The sequence below is a fragment of the Semicossyphus pulcher genome, unplaced genomic scaffold (genome assembly GCF_022749685.1).
Source record: "Semicossyphus pulcher isolate SPU_LCO1_2020_fin unplaced genomic scaffold, fSemPul1.0.p SCAF_8, whole genome shotgun sequence".
In the NCBI taxonomy this organism is placed as follows: domain Eukaryota; kingdom Metazoa; phylum Chordata; class Actinopteri; order Labriformes; family Labridae; genus Semicossyphus; species Semicossyphus pulcher.
Window position 1 is genome coordinate 23,688,479 of NW_027211759.1, and position 22,989 is coordinate 23,711,467.

Here is a 22,989-nt window from a genome sequence, read left to right on the forward strand (position 1 = left end):
AATTGTTGTTCCTTTCATCTGGCTCTCTCACAGGGGAACATAAATGAAGGACTGCAGCCTCTGTGGGCTGTTTGAATAGTCAAGAAACAAAGCTTTAGTGTGTTTGGATTGATTTTTTTACTCTGTAAAAAATCACTGTACATACTTTAGTCCTACTACTTTAAAATTAGTCCCTCCTTTCTTTTTTAGCACACATTTCCTGATGTTTCACTGGATGTTCTGTGTTTCCTCTGACCTGTAGTGGGGGGAGATTTTTTTAGTTACCAACACATACTGAACTTTGCAGCTGCAAATTGAGAGAAGCGATGTTTATAGCAACCACTAACTTTTTATGGGTTCTTATTCTTATTCCAGGAAAACTGTCTTTGTGTAGAGAATGTGGGGAGGGATTGCAGGGTAACTCGCGCTACAATACGATACGCGATATGTGGCCCACGATAACGATAATATCACAATACAGCGATTCCATGATAATTGATATATTGCAAGACAATCATGATGCATCACCATATCTGATTAACTCCTTCTTCGGCCAATTCCATTCATGTTACTCTCTATGTCATAGAGCCACCGCGAGGAGTCATGAAGTAGTGATGCAGTGAGTCAAAATCACAGGGAAATCTGTTCAGAGCGCCTTATATGTGTCAGTTAAAATATTGTTTTTTGGCGCCAGCATATCGATAATTGTATTGCACGATCAATATTTGATCCCACCCCAAGTAAAGAGAATATGCATCAAATCTGAGTAAAAACCAGTTCAGATTTGAAGCAATCAGAGCAGTCTGATCCGCTGTTATATTTATCACAGTTAACGTCGAAGCACTACTTTTTGTGCAGTCTCAGGATTGAACATTTTCTAGATCAGTAATCAAACAGAAATTTCATGTGAACTATAAACAATCTGAGAGTGAATGAAGTATCTCAGAACTATGATATAGTGTTACTCGACTCGAGCCTACGACCCTGGTAGAGACCACATGCTGAACTTTTCAGCTGCTAAAGATTCATCCAGATCTCTGTCCTTTATTTCTTCAAAGTACTTCATGGTGAAAATGAAGAAAATCAAAGATTAAAGAAACTAATATCTCTTTCTACACTCATAAAAGTATAGTGAAAGGTCGACTTTAGAAAGTGTGATGAATACTCGAGTACTTGTTATTGACGCCATTATTCGAGTAACGTTACACTACTCACGCACCTGCACATGCGTTGTTTTGGGCTCAAGTAGTTTAACTCAGTTACATGCACCATGTCAGCTGTGACCAGGAAAAGTGATGTCTGGAAGTACTTTGACAATAAAGACGACGATAACGTGCTGTGTAAGATATGTGGTGTTAAACTTATATCATATAAATACTAGTTTGATGATTAACCTCGTGCGCTTAAAGCATAAGGAGAAGCCAGGAGAGACAGACAACAGGCAGTATCGCACCACATCATCTGCTAGTCCTGTTAGCACACGCCATTGTGATGATACCAGAGTGGAGAAAATTTGCCTGCTAATAACGGACATGGTGACTGGAAGTTTGCTCCCATTAAGTGTTGTGGAAGGAGAAGGCTTCCGTGAGCTGATACTGTTTGTTGAACCGGAGTACGAGCCACCATCAGGCCGGAAAGCAGCTACGAGAGTGGATAAAGTTACGTGTTAAGCAGCACAGAACAGAAGTCCATACAGTGCGCTACTGCTGTGACGTTTGACAACAGAATGTTACAACGTTAATTAAAGGGCCTGTTAAGGTTGTTCATTGCATTTGAAATTGCACTTGCTTTCTATTGTTGGCGATTTATTCACATTAATGTGAAAGTGTTAGATAGTAATGTTCTCTTACAGGCATACAGCCTACTATTTCCGGGCCGGGAGGTCCCGGTCTGACGTGTTTTCTTTTCGATTACTCGTTCATGAGGTAATTAGATTACTCGTATATTGAGATTACTGGAAATGCCCATCCCTACCTTCCACACATCTACCACACCGATAGAAATAGTCTTAATTCTTTATCGAAAAACGTCAGAGTAAAAGGACTGGAGAGTCATGACTCGAGCAGAAAGATGGAGTTCTTGGGGGTAATTTTTATGTGAATCTGTGACAGAGAGAAAAAGAAAATGAAAGTGAATGAGTGTGCGCACCTCACTGAGTGTGTGTGTGTGTGTGTGTGTGTGAGAGGGCACGTTCTTCCCGTTCTCACACTCCCACCTCCGTCTCTCCCAGCCTTCCCTCTCTCCTCTGCTGTCACAAATTGAAAGTGGAGACCTTCCAGAAACTAGCCCTGATAATCACACATAAATTAATTAGAAAATGTTTCTTGACATTCTCTACGCACAGACCGCGAGAGGAAAAAAGACTGAGGCAAAGCCACAAAATTAATTGTACGGTATGTGACTCCGATAATTAATTCAATCATTAATTCGTGTCTGCTTTAACAACTCCTTCTGGCTCCCGCTGAAAAAAAAAAAAAAAGGACATTTCAATCAGGTCGGTGAAGGCAGCGCGGGCTGGGGGGGGGGGACGCGGAAAAGTTAAAGAGTGATAGAGTTGCTCGACACACTCGGGGTCGTTAGAGGTTCAACAATTAAAGAGACGAGAGCGAGAAGAAGGAGAGGAACAAACAGAGGAACGTGAGAGGGGCTGTAAAACACTGGAGTCACTGTCATATCACGGAAGAGTACACAAGTACTGTTTGCAGAAGCATCTTCATGTTTAAAACAAGCTGAGGAAATGTAGGATGCAGCGTAACTCTTTTTGGTCCAACAAGCAGTTTTAATACCGTTTGAAATGATTTCTCCTTCTACTTTCTCCTTAAAAGTCTTCACAGTCTGTTTATAATAATAAAAGCTTCGTTGGGAATCAGAGGGAGTATTATAGAGCGCACTAGCAGACATTACATTCCCACATTTGGCTGAATATGTTCTCTTCTTCTGCTGCTGCAGACACACAAACTGCCTTAAGACTCGGGAAAACAAGTGATTGTTGTCTAATAAAGGAAGGAAGCTGGTGAGTGAGAGATACAGTAGAGGACATAGAGAGAGAGACAGAACATGATAAGAGAGAGATAATACGAGGATGGTGGAAAATGAGCAGAAAGCAGGACACGTGTGTGCGTGTGTGCGTGTGTGCGTGTGTGTGTGTGTGTGTGTGTGTGTGTGTGTGTGTGTGTGTGTGTGTGTGTGAGTCTTTCTTTCTCATACTTCAGCTCTTAAGGGCCAGAAAAATACAAAAACATGACATTGTATTGGTCATCATTAAAATGATGTGTTAGTTGAGCATTGTGTAGCTTAAGGTGAAGCAAATGTAAGCTGTTTTTAATGCTTACAAAGTGGCTATTAATTATTAATCTGCAGGGACTTAAATGGAGGGTGGCTGGTTCATGCAAGGCACCGAGCTCGAGGCGCACGTCCATGTGCAGCCCCCTCACTCTGACAGCTCTCCATTAGTGCATGTCCATAGGGTCCTGCTTGTGCATGTGTGTATTTCGGGGTCATGTGTGTGTGGCATGTTTGTAAAAACAGAGTGAAACAACTGAGTTTCCACTCCGGGATTAAAATAGTATTTCTTCCTCACTTAAAAGGGTTTCGTTCACAGAGGTTTGGTTGGGTGGTATGATAGATGCCGGCCTAAAGGCTGGCAGTAAGACGTATAAAGCTGGCACTAATAGGTGAGGTTCATGTTTGTTTGTTTTTAAGGTGGTGTTCAGGTTTTCCCTCTGCCTGCTACTGCTAACATGTACCACATTACTTAGGAACAGAACCACAGAAAACCATTCAATTCAAGTCATAGTAATATAGTAAATATATAAATAGTAATAGTAAAAAATAAATAAATGTGTCCACAATTCAGAGAGACTTTCCAGACGACAGAGAAAGTGGGCAGAATATTTAATACTCATTTATTAAATATATAAAAAGACACCTTGCAACATATGTGAGCAGCGTTATGACAAATGAACGCCAGTTAACTTCTGTTAAACGTGTTTGAGAATATTTCTCTGGATAAATGCTGCTTACTGTCAACAATAGCGGTGGGACAAAAAAATCGATACGGCAATATATCGTTGCCCTGACTCGTGCAACACAATTATCAATAGGCTGCCGCTTCCTTGTGATTTTGACTCATCGCGTCACTACTTCATGACTCCTCGCGGTGGAGCTTATGACATGAATGAAGGTCGCGTGAACGGAAATTAATTGGCCGAAGAAGAAGTGAATCAGGTATCGTGATATTATCGTTATCATATCGTGAGTTACCATGTGATTCCCACCCTTATTTGACAAGTTCTCAGTTCCTTCACATGAAAAACAACAGGTTGGTCAGTGGCCTTATGCTTCAAAATGATATTACTGTAGGTGTCACCCAAGCATCTGTTTTGTATCTGCAGAACTCTGCAGTCTTGTTAGCAAGAGCAAATATGCAACGAGCAGTCGAACCTAAAAGTTGAGATACAGACACAGATTAGAAATCCTCAGGCATCGAAACTACTCTTTTAGGTTTTGGAAAAAGATCATTTGGGTTTAAATAATTTCAAAAATAAGTATGCATGTTAGGCAAAAAAAAAAGACAACTTCTTAAAAGATGTCAATAATTGTTGTTGTTTTCAGACGGGTATCAAACTGGGCCTCCTGGATGAGAGTTCCATGTGTGTTTGTACCATCCCTCTGCCCGGACCACATCCAAAGAGCCCTCCAAGATCTTCATAATGTGTCACCTGACTTTAACACCACGTCCAGAAATCCACAAGAGTCGTATCTACAGCTTCACAATTTGAGTTAGGCACGAAGACAGCAGAAGTTACCTCAAAAGCTGCTCCATTCAAATTCTGCAGAAGTGTAATTGTGCCAAAGGACTGAAGGTTGGATGTAGGCTCTGAAGCACGTTGGCAACTTTAATACAAAAGTGCTCGTGTGTGTTTTGTGTGAGAGGAAGGTATGCAGGAAGTGGCTGCAGGAGAGGCCAGGGATCTGATAGTGGCTGCTAATCAGCGTGCCAATGTAAAGTCCCGCCACCAGCGGCTGGCCTGCCACCAGCTCACACAGCGGCTGCATGGGAGCTGCTGGGCTGATAGCAGGCGGACAGCATGGAGAAATGTTCCTTTAGATTAGGGCCTCGCGCCTATCAATCATCAGGGATGGAGGAGGGGAGTGACACATCACAGACAGGCTGGAGAGAGGAGATGGTGGAGTGTGTGTGACAGAGTGTGTGTGTCACTCACAATATGTGGTGAAGATGGAGAGAGGGTGATGGAGGCAGAGGGCGATGCTGGATTCAAGTGCTCCTCATGAGCTTCTGCTCCCAAATATGTGGTTCAACTTTTCACTGTGTTCTCTTTAAACTTACACAGGAGCTACTTTGTGCTGCAGTCAGATGTCCTCCTTACTGAGAGGAAACGGTCAGGAGGCAACAAACTGATGTGTTTATTCAAGAGGACATTACTGCAGGAGAACTTATAGATTCTCCTCTCACTGACACACATCTGAAAAAGTCTGTTCTGGCATTTGAGCTTTTCAACATGTAACAATACAAGACTATAAAAACCCCAAATGACCCTTCATCATTCACAAGGTTTTTTTATGCTGTTACCCATAATAAAAATAAAGCAGCCGCTGATTTAAAATCAGAGTTTCTCCATCAGTCTTTGAAAGAAACCTGACGTCAGGAGGGGCTGAGCGCTGAGCTGCAGCTAGATATTTCCTGGTGCTCAGCTCACTGGTTGTTCTGAATTCCTTCTGTCTTCATTGCTTGAAAGGTTTTAACAGCTAACTAAAAACACCGAAACTATAGCTTCACCAGGTTACCCACAAGATTCATCAAGTTAAATGTAAGACTTTTTAAGGCCTTTTAAATTCCACTTTAATTCAAATTAAACATCGACAATGCTGGCAAAGGTTTGAGGAATACAATGAAAATCTGTATGGAACTAAAACCCTAGTAAAGGATCGGTTAGATTTGAATAAATGGTGACATAAATATGATTAAAAAGGTTAGAAATTTAAGCACCATGTATTTAAAGTACTGGCTGCAGAACTTACAATATAATGCAGTAAATCCACCTGCTGTGCTGTGATGCTCGTTCTTCCTGTTTCCTAGCAGACTCATCCCTGACCAAGCAGACCCTCAATCAGTCAAACCAAATGTGATACTTCTTAATTTGAGGCCTTATTTTTAGAATATTAAATGTAAGGCTTTTTTTAGACCCTGTGGGTACAATGTTCATGTTACAAACCTTTGTTTCTCTGATGCTTTTTAGCTGGGCCTCAGGGGCTGCGAACTGAGCCGTCCTCAACTGTAACTCACCAGCTGACTAAAATCTTTCATCCTGTTAAATGATAAGCTATTAAATGATGGTGAAATGATTTGAAACACCAAGAAATGAGTTGTCTGGAAAACTTTTAATGTCTTCTAGGAAACTCAGATTAACGTGGGTCTTACAGGTGAACGACTCATGTAGGCTGATCATGGAGTGCGGTGGAAAAAAGACAAACTGTCTGAATCAACTGAAAAAGGATTTTAGCCACAGAAGTTGGTTCATCTGTTTGGGGTTTCATCAATGCTAGATTATACATTTAACATCCGTACATCCTTCCAGATGTCATGGATCCTGTTTAGTTATTAATTAGCAGACTTTGGTTGACCAGTCGACAACGAACCGATAATCAGCACCCTTTACTTTCAGCCAGGGGTGTAATGATTAGTTGTCGACAAAAATCGTCCTGAAACTTCTAAAGTCTGGCAGCATTTCACCCTCAACGCTGCAAATAAAAGCATCGCCTGCAGGATTTGTAAAGCATGGGAGCACGTCGGTAATGCGCAAGTATTTGAAGAGAAAGCACGTTGGACTTGTGGATGATGCAGGCTCATCCAGATAAGAAACTACTAGTTGACTATCAAAATAGTCATTAGATGCAGCCCTTCTCTCAGGTTTCTCTTTTTTCCTACTACCCGACTGTACACAGCTGGACCTTTATGATGGCAGCAGGTGTCATGTAGTGGGAGAGTTGTATTTTATGTGATTTGGTGTTAAGAAAAGATTTCATAATGAATCATTGATAAGAATCCTGACACTGGGAGATTGTGTTTTCTCCCCATGAACACGGTGCAGGAAAAGTTAGTATGTGGGTCAGCATGAAGGCATGTTTGACTGAGTTGATTTCAAACTGCAGACCGAGTTCTGAGGTATCTCTGCTTCACTGACAAGACAAGCCCTGTGGACACATGACAACCAATCATCATCCCAAAGCATTTTGATTGACAGGTGGAATTGACAGGCCGCTTGCAGGGACACCCTCCTCCTGAGAGACGTGGGAGTCTGCTGGCTGCAGATATGGAGGAAGACAGAGAGTGAGAGTACAGTACGTCTCCGAGAGTGAGAGATGGATGGATGAAGGTCAGGCCTGTTCTGAAGGAGATCGCAGCTCGGGTGTGACAATATACTGTACCTGTACACCTGAAAATTAAGAGCTACATCTGGTGGATACTCGCCTGGTTTAATTTTCAACATTACTTTCTGAACACATTATCTGTTGTTGGGAACCTTTCCCTCCCACGTCCTAACCTCACCTGACACGTCATCGAACCCTTAAAGTCCTTCATCTCATCCTCCTCTGTCTAACCCTCATCATTCAAGGATTATCCCACTTTATCACAACATGCCTCTTTTTTGTACTTCTTCCAAGTTTCATTGAAAGAAAGAGGCGACAACAAACAGTTAAAAAAACAGAGAGAGTCTAAAAATGTGCTGCACTGTCCCTTTATGTAATAATTAAGACATCTGGCTCTCTCTAAAGACGTTTTTACATTGTGATTTTGCCACAGCTCCGCAACGAAGCTCTGCCTTTATGTCGTTTTTGCCATTTTACATTAAACCAAGCAACGCCAGCATAAAGTCGCCCCACTGTGTGTTTAACATAGTGTTCCCACGTTACGGAAGCAAAAACAGTGCGAACAAACAGCCCAAGCTCCACATACGCGCCGCTGTTCCGCCCTGCCGGCTCCACCCTGCCGGCTCCACCGTTTACACTCGCGCCATTTCACCTGTGTTACACCTCTGTTACTTCCTACGATGCCGGCTCAGACTTCGCACCACCATTCAGCCCAAGAACGTTTTACATTAAAGACTGGCAGTGTACAAGGGGCTTATGTCAGCCAGCTGTGTGGCTGTTGGCCCATTTGATTTCTGACATGGTTGGACAAACTTTGTAAGAGTTCTTTTCTAGCATAACCTGTCCTATAGGCAACAAAAGCACATTGATTAAGGTGAGGGTTAACACCTCAGGTGTCGTACTTCAGTTCATGACTTTTTCAATATTTAACCAAGACCAGGATCTTTCCCAGATGTACAAATTTAATACAGCACCAAATGTTCCGTCAGTATATTTATAGACAAGACCAGAGCTGTATCCAGCTGCATGAGGTTGTCCAGTGCTCAATTTGCTGATCTGTCATTCAGGATCTCAGAATTTCTCGGCTGGACATCCACAAACAGCGTTCCAGCATGTCAATCTGTGGTTGGGAGAGGCACTTTCACTTCTAGTAAGGTAAGTGTCGGCTGAAATCTGGCTTACTAAAGCGGTAGGAACCCAAAATTTTGCTGTGATTTAATCGCAATAAAAAAAAAGTGAAAAGATCAGCAGCTTTTTTTATACTTTTGAATTTAAGTTTTGTTGGGTTTGTCCACAAGACGAGACAAGCGAACACAATATGCCTGTGTTTGGAATGGAGCCATGTTTGATGTGAAATCAGGATGTCAGTCAATGCCAATATTTTAATTTCATGTCACAGCCTCATGCTAATTTTTCTTTGTAGTTAAAAAAAGTCCAACGTATCACCCTGCACAAACTCATATGTTGCTTTCCTTTGGGTCTGAACATAATGAAAGAGTCTACAGCCGTGCTGGGGCTCTGTGAGGCTGAATGTAGATACTCAAAGAGATAATGCAAGCCTGTTGATGTTTAACTGGTTTAGATTGCTATAATGTCTTATTTAGGTGTTAGCTTGCTAGCATCTGCTAGCTAGCATTAAACAGAGTCCAACTGAGGCTGAAGAAAAGGTAATTTCTTTTTGAGATATTTGGCAACAAAGCACAACGTCGGACAAAATTAAATTGGTGGAATTTAATGAAATGTGGGGAAAAGTTATTAACATTCATCTTCTGGGAACCATGAATGTACAGCTATCCATCTGATAAAAACAGAGATGTTATTATCAGACAAATGCTTCTACAACAAAGTCATGGCAATTCATCTCATAGTTTACCAGATATTAGAGTCTTTCATTATTGGCATATCAACTTGACTTTTAATACACCACCATGATCTTTTAAGGGAAACATGACGATATGCTAAAAGTCTGAGCTCAGACCTGCTCCACTCTGAGCACCTCAGCCCACAGAGCCAACGCTGTCATTTCTTCTGATCATATCTTCCTCATCCGTCTATCTCTTAAACCTAACCCACTTCACACTCCCTCACTTCTAATTTCACTATCTGATTTACACCTTAAAATCTCTCACCCCTCATCTCCCGCTCTCATTGATCCTTAAACCCTCACCCCTCTCTCACCCTTCATTAGTTATCTCTGAACTCAATAATGTACTTTTTTATTCCAAACCACTTCTCTTGGTCTTCCTCCCCCTCTCACCTTCTCCTCACCTGTCTCTTTATTGTCTCTTTTCCTCCCTAATGTCGTTCTCTGTCTCCTCCTTTAGTCCTCTCTCACCCTTCATCCCTCTATCCAAAGTTCACCCCCTTTAACCTCGACCAGTCTGGAGATGACATCTCGCCTCAGTGCTGGGAGTTAACCGTCGATGCTCCTGCTTTACCAGATAACAGATAACACACCGAAACTCAAAGCACACACAGATATCTGTGTACATGTGACAGAGAAACACATTTATCAAAACATGAGTAGGTTCTTATAATTAAGGTGTCATTCAAATGCAAATCTGCTAACTTGGGTTACATATTAGCTACTTAGTTTGGAACTGAAATAGTCATGATAGATTGTAAAAGCAAAAAAACGCTGATTAAAACGTTTTAAACACACTGAACAAATCAGTGGCCAAGGTATAAATTTCAAAAACAAGAATTGAAACTACTCGGTATGAAAATGTACGGAAGCCATGAGAGGCAAATGGGAAAAAAATTCTGTAGATCTGAATGTTAATCTCTCCTGTGCTTATGACTGAAGAACTGTTTGTAGAAAAGTTTAACCAGCATTGTCTTTATACAAAAGTATATATATCTCTTTTTTGTTTGTTGCTGCAATCTTTGTTTTGGCCACTAGAGGCTGATTTGCACCACTAGTGTTCTGAATGGGACTGAGAGCATTAAAGCTCCTGTGAGGAGTTTTTCACTGGTTATGAAACAGACTGAAATTAATTCTGATGACTCTATATGAGCTACAAAAGCAAACCAGACCATCAGCGACAAGATTTATTTACGATTTAAAATCAGGAACAGGAAAAATCAACAAAGAGAGGTACAGCTTTGTCCACAGGGGGCGCCATCATCAACACAAACCAGAAGTTCCTCACAGGAGCTTTAAGTGAGTTTTATGTCTCCATCCAGTAAAAAGACAAGGCAGCTACAGACTGTATTTTAGGTGTTAGCGAGTCATCTTACATTATTGTAAAGTCTTATTATTTTGCTATGAATTTATTTCATTTTAATTACAAATTATTTTTTAATTAATTTAAACACAGGCACAAACACAACTACCTACAATCATAGTCATGGCAGTGATAACTTGCCAACACACATTATACAGTATGTAGCTACCTTGTGTTTACAGTGTCCGAGTAATTTAAACTCACCTGTTCTATTTAAACCACGGGGTATTCAGCCTCTTGTGTATTACTACATCAAATACTTTATTTGCACTTTTTTCACAGACAGAAAAAAGTAAATTACAAAAATTACCCTGGCAAGCTTATTTTTTACCAGCTTATTTCTTCACCTGTGTTCACACAGGCAAAACCACTTTGTTTCACCTGTTTAAACTTTTTGGTTTGACATAAAAAATGATAACCACAATTTGTTTTCTCACTTGCCTCTCATGGCCTCCGTACTGCCATGCTGTATTCCTGGAACAGTGACATTTCACAGATATTAGGTTTTTGGAGGTCCTGGATTTGTTTAAAAAGCTCCACAAAGAAAAAAGTAAGACCAGCAGCGGTGCAGAAAACTGGAAGCTTTTATACAAACATCTTTTCCTTCAGCTGCTACACTCAGCTGTCCATGACTGGCTGGATCAAACTGGGAAACAAAGGTCGTATCACACACGGACAAAGTGATGAGGGTGCACCCTGTGCAGCTCGTTTTGCTTGCAGTCGAGGGAAAGTTGCCATGCAAGGTATGCAAATGTGACACCACCAACATCTCCCTCTCCTCACCCAAAATAAATGAGACTCTCAGCTGTGATAATATGCACATAGTGTGCCTTCATGCTCCATTATAATTAACTGCTGTGTGATAACCCCACACCCACCACACACACACACACACACACACACACACACACACACGCTGTGCCTGGTAAATAATAATAATGGTTATTACGCCTGCCGTAATAATTCTTTATTTGAGCTCATTTAAATAACTCTGCTGGGGAGGATAAGGAGCGAGGAGTGCTGGGCAAGCAGGAACACACTCGCCTCGCTCGGCCGACTCACCGTGAGCCCGACGAGCAGACAGGCTGTCAGAGGCTGTGATTGGACGACACCTTCTTTTCCATTCATGTTAAACTAGAAAGCTTTAAAGAGGAAGAAGGACCCGGGCGAGTCTTTTATGTGGTGCTAATCACCAGGGTCGTCCTCTACTGTCAGTGCACCTTTTAAAGTGTTTCTACTGCTGCTTGGCAGCATGGACACGTTTGGAATATGTAAAAGGCTGGAAATTATAAAGTAGAATAAATATATAACACAGAGCATGAATATGGTTAACACATCTTGTGAAGGGGTCATTGCATTGATTAATCAAAAAGTGTATAAAGCAATTGTCCTTCAGAAAACAACCCAAAGCACTTTGAAGGACTTCTGTAGAATTAAAAAGCCTTCATTTCACATGGCAAAAAATATACTTACATGCATTTGTGCCATACCAGACAATTCTCTAGTGTATGTTTCTTATTTAACATGGCAAAAATATGTATAACAGTACATTGCATTTTACACTTTTAATTTTTCGATTGAGTTCAATTGTTCACTCATGCAATGACCCCCTCACAAGATGAATTACCCACAGCAAACCTGAAGTATCCAAAGAGCACCTGTATGTGATGACTACAGAGACCCAGCAGCACTTCCTCTCCTTTGTCTTCAGAGCATCAATCTGCTTTTAAGCTACAAAATCACTAATTTATAGCAGAAAAAAGTCCATTAATTATGAGATTTTTGGTCTTATGTGATAGTATAAGAGTTGAATATCTTTCAGTTTAAGTTGATCCAAAAATTAAGCAAGTTGAAGATGTCATCTGGGGGCTTTGGGAAACTACGATGATTATTTCCACTGTTCTCTGACGTTTTATTCAATTATACTTCAATTAACCGACGATACAAAGAATGTTGGCTGCACTCCTTCGTCATGGAGAGGACAATCTCTAGGCAAATTATAACATATTAACACATACACATACAAACCATGACATCATTTACGCTTCATATCTTTGAGTTTATGTAAATAGCTTTTAGTATCTAAGATTCATAACTTGGTGTTAAAGCAAACACTGAACGTTCTAATGTATAAACTGAGTGCCTGTTACTGCTTCCTCTCAGCCAAGCTGACCAAGTTCAGTTATTTATCAGCTTATTTTGTCCAATTTAAGTATTAAAATGATTTGTGATGGGCTCTTTAATTACACCTGTTGTACATATTTTGTATTATATTGCTTTTTTGAATATTTTATTTTTTTGTCTTTTTTTTCAACTTATTCTATTTAAGTTCCCAGACAGTGGGAGTACCACTGCTCGGTAGTGTCTTACTTATTTCATTCTACTTCTGTGTTCTGCACCTAAACACAAGTCAAGTCCTCGTAGGTGTAAACCTTAAACTTAATTCTGATTCTGATAAATTAATAATCACATCAGACAAACTAAAGGCAGCAATTTGATTGAAAATTGTGTGTCCATCACTAAATGACTGATTAATTCAACAACTATGAGCAGACGCCTGTCGTTAAGCTGAACTCAGCGCGATGATGGATCTATGGCAGGTCGTCTAACAGGGGGAGGAAGCGAATTTGAATATAAATGAAAACAACACCTTATTTGGAGGAGCATGAGCACCCTGGGGTGAAGTCATACAGTATATACTGTCATAATGTTTATCTCTTCTATCGTCCCGGTCAGCAGATCTAAACACCAGTACACCTTATTAAGGTAAACGTGAAGGTGTCCCTTCTGAGAAAATGACATTCATATGAATTAATATGAGGATTGTTCTGTGGATATATAACACTCTGACCGTTTAGCGACAATGGTTTTCTGCACTGTTATACTGGCAGCAGGGAATGTGTGGGGGACCGGCAGCCAGCGAATGACAGGGGATTACTGTGACACTCATTTGCATATCAAGAATTTTAAGCAGCGAGGGAGAAAATATCGAACCCTCCAGCCTGCAAGGTCATTCAGAAGATAGTTCCTCTTTTTTTTTCTTCTCTTCATAATTTATTTTGCATATCATGCAGCATGGACACACTGTAGATTAAAAAGGCGGCTTTAGCATATCATGCCATCCCTGATAGGGACCAGCTCCCACCTAGACACCATGCCACCATCACACACACACACACACACATGTGGACAGACATCATCTTGATTGTTTTAAGACAAACTGCACACTGGAGGAAAGAAAGTGAAAATTGCTGAAGCCTCTAATCCATCCCAAGTTTATCATCTCTTTAATTCTAATGTTTTTTCATATCAATGGAAGCCACAAAGACGATGTGTGAGCCGCTGTTCGCAGAAAATAAAAAAAAACAATGGACAAAGAATCGTCTTGACTTTCATCTATGACTCAGGACTTTCCTCAGAGTGACACACAAACAAGTCATTACACAGTGAGGACACAGAGTGAGACATGTCGACTGAGAAACGTTGTGTCCAGTAATGAAACGTTTTATCTTTAAGCAGGCGGGAAAAAAAAACAGGCAGATAGGACGAATTTAAATGTTGTGTTGTTGTTTTCTCTGTTTTATGTCCGTATCAGTCTTTGGTTAGGACGGCGACAAAGAATTATTTGAGGAGATTATTTGAATAATTGAAGAGATTATCATCAGAAGGTTGGAACACAAACTGTGCACAGAAAGAGAAATGAACGTTTTCATATCTGGGAATTTTTGTCTTTCAAACGACAACATCAGGTTTTTTTTTTTACATTAGAAACACAATTAGTAGATTAAATTCCAAGGAATTTAGACTTTTATCTGAATAAAACTGCATGAATTTAAAAGTGAAATATTCTGTGCATGTATAATATAGTGTAGAAAATGTAGTTTGTATATTTTCACACTGTGATGAATGCACAGAGGAAAGGAAACGAGACTGTCGGAGCTGTGAGGAGACACTACAGAAGACATGAAGAGGACGGAGAGAGACATGGATGTAAATAAGGTGCAGATACACCAGCAGAAAAAGGATGAGTATAAAAGAAATATTAAAGAGTGGGTTGTCTTTCAATCGGAAGGTTGGCGGTTCGATTCCTGACTGTGACAGTCACATGTCGAAGTGTCCTTGGCAAGACACTGAACCCCACATTGCTCCTGAAGGCATCGTCATCGGGGTATGAGTGTTTTTCAATGAAGATGAGAATAATGATGCAAAAATAATAATTCCTTTTAATATCGCAAATCTTTTCAAAATTGCAATACAAGTCAAAATAATCGCGATCTGATATATTTTTTTAAATCGTTCGGCCCTCGCTGGTGGTTTGATCCCTGACTGTTACAGTGTACATGTCGATGTGTCCTTGGGCAAGACACTGAACCGCAATGGCTCCTGAAGGCATTGCCACCGGTGTGTGAATATGCATGAAGGATTCATTCCTGATTGGAGATTGGAATGTGAGTGTGAATGGGTGAATGTGACATGTAGTGTAAAAGGGCTTTGAGTGGTCACAAGACTAAGCGCTATATAAGTATAGTCCATTTACCATTTACTACATGACACATCAGGAACATACTGATTTACAAATTTGTACTGGAATGAAATGACAGAATAAAGCACCTGTGAGACAAGTGTACCTCTGGGGTCTGTGGCTACCCCAGTCAGGGTAAATCAATGAATTGATTATTCAAGAAAGGTCATAAAAAAGACAAAAGAAAGGCCAATCAGAATTATTCAAAGCCAAATGTAGCTTACATTTTGTCCATGACGCTCACACTTCATCAGCAGGAAATCCTTACATTCAAAAGATTCTAAATTGATAGTTGTCTGAGCACAACTGTTATGAGGTGTAAGTGTTAAGAGTAGTGATAACTGCTGTGTGACCTTTACGATTGACAGTGACGTACACTTGTCGTATGAAACATGCCGTATAAAGACTTTTGACTCGACTGTTGCACCACAGGCACGAGTGTCCTTAAAGCAGCCAAACTCCTGCAGATTAACAGGCAGAAAGTTGTGGTCCCACGCAGGAGCAGAAGTGTCGAAGAGGCAACAACAGTGAGAAACGTGTGGAATGCCAACACTCCCAGAGGAGATAACACCCTGTTTACCTCTAATACACACTCCAGCTCATCTGTTTATGGGAAACGTCTGATACATGATGAACATTTAGTATGAACGCTAGTGAGAGACGACGGAGAAGAAGAGGAGGAAGAAACAATAAGAGGATGGAGAGAAAGAGGGAGAGATGTTGGCTGTTAGGGGGCGGAGGATGGATGGAGAGGAGGGGGCTGTTAGTTGGGTTGTTAGTGGTGATGGAGAGACCAGAGGAGGAGAAGGTGGATGGATGGAGGGAGGGAGGGAGGGGAGGAAGGGGAGGTGGAGGAGGGGGGGCTTGACGATAAGAGAAAAATTCAGACCGGTCAAAGTTTCCTTTTTGCCAATCGTGCTCCTGATAAAGACAGCGCCTGCTCCGGAGCTGATAGAGGGGCTATCTCCCTCCCTTACTCCCTCCCTCCCCCCTCCATCCCTCTGCCTCGCTCACCCAGCAGTTAGTTTGCGAGGAGGAGAGGAAGGAAGGGAGAGAAAAAAAAAAAACCAAGGGCCCTATCAGTGCAGCATCATGGTGCTACCATCAACCAGCCACCGCGCAGCAATTAATATCGCTCCAATTACTGTTAAAGGGACGAGGCTGGGACAGGACGATAATGAACACATCCTCTCTCCCCACCAGAGGAATTAAAACACACGTGCACACACACACAAACACTCGTAAACACACACACACACTCACCGCCGCGTACACACAGACGTACATAAAACGTGCGCAGCTTGAAAAGGAAATAATGCGAGATAGTGCGGTAATCTTCGTGCATTGTTTAACTCATTGAAGACAGAGAGAAATAAATAACCAAACAAAGCTCGATAAGAGAGGAAATAAATAATAAAATTATGGCGATTTACTTGTTATCTCCTCTTAGCCGTGTGTGTGTGAGTGTTTTTGTTACGTCTTGAATAAATTTTCCTCCGGCCTGTCACTTTCACGTCTCATGTTCAGGGGAAACAGAAGGACAACACAGCAGACCCTGAAGAGGCGACACGGCAAACATCTCCAACACAGAGACACACAACAAAGCCAACATGTCCAACACAGAGACACACAACACAGCCAACATGTCCAACACACAGACACACAACACAGCCAACATGTCCAACACACAGACACACAACACAGCCAACATGTCCAACACACAGACACACAACACAGCCAACATGTCCAACACACAGACACACAACTCAGAGACACACAACACAGCCAACATGTCCAACACACAGACACACAACACAGCCAACATGTCCAACACACAGACACACAACTCAGAGACACACAACACAGCCAACATGTCCAACACACAGACACACAACACAGAGACACACAACACAGCCAACATGTCCAACACACAGACACACAACACAGCCACATACAGCTGCTTGCATCATCCTGAGAGCATAACAAGAGCTGAAAGGACAGTATGTAAGTATCCCTGTATCCCTTGTGGTCCATTCTGCAGCACATCATCACCATTAAATTAACAGGATAAGAGATTGTGTCCTAAATAAGTCGACATTAATGATGTGGCGGTTTTAAAGGTGGATGAGAGCGAGGCAGGTCCAACTTTAATGCCAGAAACTGCACACTGCCTCCCTCCAAATTTTATCTTTAACTGTGTCATAGTTGGCAGGAACAAATATGTTGGAAATGAATACATTAAAAATTGTATCATGAGGTATAAAAAATAGGTATCACCATCTCGACCTCTGCACCCTTCCTTTCCACTCTAACTTCCTCACGTCGAACATCAAAAGAAATAGGGCAACTGTGGTTTTTGTACCCGAGCCTGTGTGCATCTCTTGTTATGCATCTTGTTATTGTTGCAAGACAACCTTCCGCTCTGGGACCATCAAGCTGACTAAATTGATAATTTAGTATGTGGTGTATTGTGTGATGCAGCTCCTCTCACCTCCTCCCCCTATTTTATTTTATAAAAGTGTAATGATGTCCGTCCTTAGTGGAGTTTGTCTTAAGGCTGCATCTACCAAAATACAGTTAGAGACTTTATCACACCCCACCTTCTCATGGTCTTTCTTTTTAACAAACATGTTTTAAAATTTGACAACATGTGAGATCCATTTACCCTAGAAATGTACAATTTGTGCAGGGTGCACAAGTAACAAGTAACACTTGATGTGAATGCTTTGGGGATTTTTACCGCATGGTCTTAAAGAGTGAGACAACTTACTGATTTCAAGCTCCAAATTGGGGAAGCTTGCCCTCATAACTGTGCCGTCACAGCTATGTTTGTATCTGATATGTGCCGTTATGAATACTTTTGTTACAGAGCTCCAAATGCTGAAGACAATGCTCAAGGTGATTGAGAAATGGTTTCATTACGTAGTTTGTCCAGCAGAGCGCGCTCTGACAGCACGGTTTTTAATACTCTCAGCACTGGCTGCAGCACGTTGCAGAGCATCACAGCTGAACAGTGATTAGTCCCCAATAGAATGGTTAACAACGATTTACAAGATTTGATTTTCTAAGAACCTTTGCATCGTCATGTCGGTACGCAATCCTCACAGAGAAGGTCTATTTAATATTTAAATTTATTTCAGCCAAATAACTCACTGTACTGGCAACCATATCGGCAATCGGTAAATATAACCCTGTAAAATCTGTATTGCTATCGGCCTCAAAAATATCAGTCACGCTGTAATGTGTAGTAAGTCTATGATCTCACTGACCTGGACCCCTCCAATGTGACACCTCCTCGTCTTCCGCTCCTTCCTCGTCCTCCTCCCCACCGCTGTGTGTCGAACCTCGCTCCTCCCCGTCCTCGTCTTCATCGTCGGGGCCTCCTCGAGAGTCCTGAGTCCTGGGCTCTAGATACACAATACAAACAGTCACATGTAAAACACAGTCAAATATTAAATCGACTCCTGGCATCTTGATCACAAACTTCAGTGGCTGGCTTTAGAAACACCTCCTAGATTGAAACAAACCAACAACCTCCACGGCTGAAAAATGAAGCCCTAAAACTGCAGTTCCTCGAGTGGCCACTTGAGGCTGGCTACAAACACAACATTATTCCCATAGACCTACGTGTTATAATGCCTAACTTTACATCATATTAAGACTTATGCATTATGCATAATTAAAGCTTTGGCTGCGTTCAGGGACAGGTGGGTGTTGCATGCTAACTGCTCGGTTTCACTTCAGCCACGAGTCGCTGACCTTGACTCTCTTATCCCTGTTTCTGGGAACTTCTCATTCCACAAGCTCTCATAGCTTTTTAAACAATAAATAAACAACGTAGTTACAACTACACATCAGTCTCAGTTTGTGGAAAACCATGTGGTTAGCTATCTAATTAGCCACCTAATAAATTAGCCTTGGGCGTAGACTGTATGACTTTGATAGGTCTGTGTTTGCCCACCCTGGCTCCTCCAGCCTGTCCACCTTTTCCAAATATGGTCACTTCTGGCCATACAAAACAGGCAGTCCACAAACAGATGGAAGGTGGCTTCATCCGCTTCTCACATACAGTCTGTGATTGAAACCTGTGTGTGTCTAAATGTGTATACGTGTGTGTGCGTATGTCTGGGCAGAGGCTGTTCCTGTCTGTAGATCAAAGGCAGCAGTGAAATGACTCCCTGAGCTTTGTAACACAACACCTCGCCACGCAGAGATGGACCCTTTGATTGTCATCGCAACTGTGGAGAATCAAAGACTCATCAGAAACAACGTCTCTGCCTTACTTTTTTGTCTCCTTCCACCCGTCCTCCACCACTTTTTCATCCTTTCTTCGAGACCATCCCTTCTTTGCTTTCTCCTCACTAGGTCTCACTGTGCTCATCTTCACCTCCATCTTTTTCTCCTCTTCTATCTCTCCATCTCCTCCCCTTCATCCCCGCGGCCTGTCACCTTCAGCAGAGACTGAGGCTGCCTGTGTTCCTCTAATCAGCACTGATATCCCTGCCATTGATCAAGCTGATTACAGAGCCTCCTGCTCGCTGATCAAAGAGATCAGTGTGTGGTTCTGCACGTGGCTGGACGTGTGTCTGTGCATATGATGTGTTTATATACAGTATGTGAACCCTGAACTTTGCCTGCGCCGCTGGTATCAGCCGGTTCATCACACTGCCGGGTCCCTCCCTATTAGCGGGACTCATGATTAGTTAGATTAGATTAATAGTTACATCACAGCACCTCGAGCTATCTCAGCTGAAGATCTCTCTCTTCTTGCTCTCTGCTCTTGCATCATTATCAGGCCAAGGGTTAGGCTGACTCAAGATGCATGGAAACTTATCATTAACGTTTCACTATTAATCTCGCTAATAATGTTATAACTACAACAGTTATTTTGTCGCAAATACAGTGAAACTTATGACCTTTAGATTTAGTTGGCAGACAAGTTCACAGACAATTTTGCAAAGTCAGAATGAAACCATGCAGGAGCTTTTTGATGTGAGATAGTCATCAAACTCAGTACAAGCTGTCTTAAGTCGTTTTTTTTCTTGTCTTAACGTCCAATAAATTAAAACATGTCTAATATTATAGTAAGTTTTAAGTCTTGGCTCAAAGACATGAACCTTGCACCAAACAGGAAGAAGCAAACCAAGCAGCTAGCAAACATGGAGGGTACTCCAAAGAGGGCTGCTGTCACTGTGTACTAACTGCTGAACTGAATGTCATGCCATAGTTGGACACTCACTTGCTGTTTGGACATGTTGTTAGCTTAGCCACGGCTAATTCTGGTGAACCTTAGAAAGTCTGAAGAAGTAGGGAGGAAAGAAATGCTTCACAAGAGGCCTGCTAGCTAATAATGCTAACACAGCTAACTGTGGTTAGCTTTGGCCAAAAGCTGCTTCAGTTTCTGGTGGTGCCTTTTGTGGAACTTTTTTTAACTTTTCAATCAAATATCAGACAAATATATGGATTTCTGTTTGATTTTTACTAACAGGCCAGTGAGCAGAGAAAGAGTGGCCAGTTTGCTCTCTTAGGTTTTTAAAGTTCAATAAATAAACAGTGTAGTTACAACAACAAGCAAGTCTCAGTTTGTGGGAAACCATGTGGTAAGCTATCTAATTAGCCAGCTAATGAGTAAGCCTTGGGCATAGACTCTATGACTTTGATAACTTGGCTTGTCCACCTTTTCCAGATATGGTGGCAGCTACAGTGCCATACAGCAGGCTTCAAAACGACAGTTCACAGACCTATGGATGCACTAAGGTGGCTACATCCACTTCTTACAGTCTATGACAAAAGGCTGCTTTCTGCTCCGTTGTTTGATTTCCTTCTTGTAAATTTCCACCAGGAGCATGATGGGAAAATCTTATAGTCTGCAACTAAAATGTCTTTGCATGTAATGGGGTATAAGTCCTTTTTAAAGTCTTTTCAAAGTCTTCTAGTGTTTGGGAGGCATTACATGTCTGCAGTGTAAAATGCAGCTCAGTACACACGTTCTAATGTTGTGTAGTTAAACATTTACAAAATACATCGGAACAATATATCTGCTGGGAAAACTTTAAAGTTAATTCCAAAAATGCTCCACAGACATTATAATTGTATAATACACACTCTGTTCTTTGTCCGAATCTCTGTCCTACACCTCCTCCTCCCACCTTTTGCCCTCCTCTTTACTTCCTCCTCCTTAGCTCCACTTTTGTGCTCTCCCTCGAATCCCACCCTGTCCTCAGCCACCACCCCGATAACACCTCCGCTGTCTGCACAAAGCCTGTGTTTACCCTTGCATTCCCGCTCCGATAAACAGCGATAACGGCCGATCGATACCAGCCATAAACCACCACGTGACGCCCTCACACTCACACTGTTATTAATGTAACAGTTGAGAGATTGCATCTGCATCGTCAAATAAATCAACACACACACACACACACACACACACACAGAGGGAGAAGCTCACATACACATATCATCCATCTTCACGTCACGTCCACCTTTCCATGCAAAAGCTCATACATACAGTACACACACACAAGCACACACACACCTCCCCCTGCCTAAACAGTGCCATTATTTTCAGCTATAAATCACATTGAATGGCACATTGATTTTATCCTGCAGGGGCTGGAGCGAGGGAGGGGAGCTGGAGACACAGTTATTGCGTTTAATATTATCAATATTATCTCCCATATCATCTCAGACAGGGAGGCAGGTATCAGGAGGAGTCGACAGACACTTTTCTGCCAACCACCCCCTCACTCCCTCTCTCCCCCTCTCCCCCCCACCCCACAGCGAGACAGTCTCCATCAATCTGATAAGCTGAACTTCCCCTGTCACACCTGCAGGGCAAAGTCACCCAACAATCTCGCCTCCTAACTTCTACAGCCCTCTTTGTATTTCTGTGTCTCCTCCCTCTGAATAGATTAATTTCTTTTGTCTTCTTCTTCACTCCTCCCCTCGCAGTCAGAATACGTGTTCATACAGTGTCCATGTTGGTCAATGAAGCTAAAGGGAATTGGACAAAGGAAAGGGATCCAGTCTTCCAATTTGTCTTTCCAATTTTCCAATTTTGAGTGTCAAAGTGAAGGTCCTGGACTGATTCCATTGAGCCACAGTATGTTATGTATTAATGTGAGAGAAAAATCAAATTTATTAGGAGATATTAACAATAAAATCCCATTTCACATCTGTTCTACACTTCTGTTCTGTAAGGTGTAAAATAGACAATGACTTAAATGAGTAGCACTAACATAGACATCACCTACATCTGAATGGCGAAAAGCTTTCTCTGTAACAGATAGAACAGATGTTCTGTTCTTCAGCATATGGAGTCAAAAGAGCGCCATAAAAAACACACAAACACAAACCTCAAAGACGTATCCCATGTCTGAGAAGGGCTTTGTGGGCACAATAATCTGAAACTACGGATAATAAATATCCTACGGCCAGCTAACTCTAGCAAATATACTGCATGAGGCATACAGGCTAATACATTTAGGGACTGGCCTCAATGGGCCACCAAGCCCCTACATTTGGTGGCCAAAATTCATTTTAGGTGGCCCAAATTAAAAAATAAAAATATGTTTGATTTACTAAAATTAAAGTAATAATCTTGAAGATTTTCATTTAAATAAATGTCTGTTAAGTCACTATCTATCGCTGAATGAGGTAACACAATGGAGATTGAGCCTATGGCCCACTGATGAAAGCCTTTGCATTTGCAGTATTACAGACTGGGTGTCTGGTGCGACTTTCACAGAAAAAAATCACAAGCAGCGCCCAGTTAGTGACATGTTTTCCATCAGCCAGCAGTGGTTGGTCTGCCAGAGAGGGTAGGCGGAGCTAAGCGGCTGCTTTTCCGGTCTCTGCAAGTGTTGT

The 22,989-nt window shown here is 41.7% G+C and overlaps 1 protein-coding gene across 1 annotated transcript in view; it reads right to left on the reverse strand.

The window, feature by feature from the left end:
• The window catches only part of zfpm1 (zinc finger protein, FOG family member 1), a 79,442-nt gene that overhangs the window by 34,668 nt on the left and 21,785 nt on the right, over positions 1-22,989 (reverse strand). Inside the window, exon 3 of the mRNA XM_069686125.1 lies at positions 18,390-18,527. Coding sequence (XP_069542226.1) covers positions 18,390-18,527 — 138 coding nt within the window. The remainder of the gene's footprint in view (positions 1-18,389; positions 18,528-22,989) is intronic.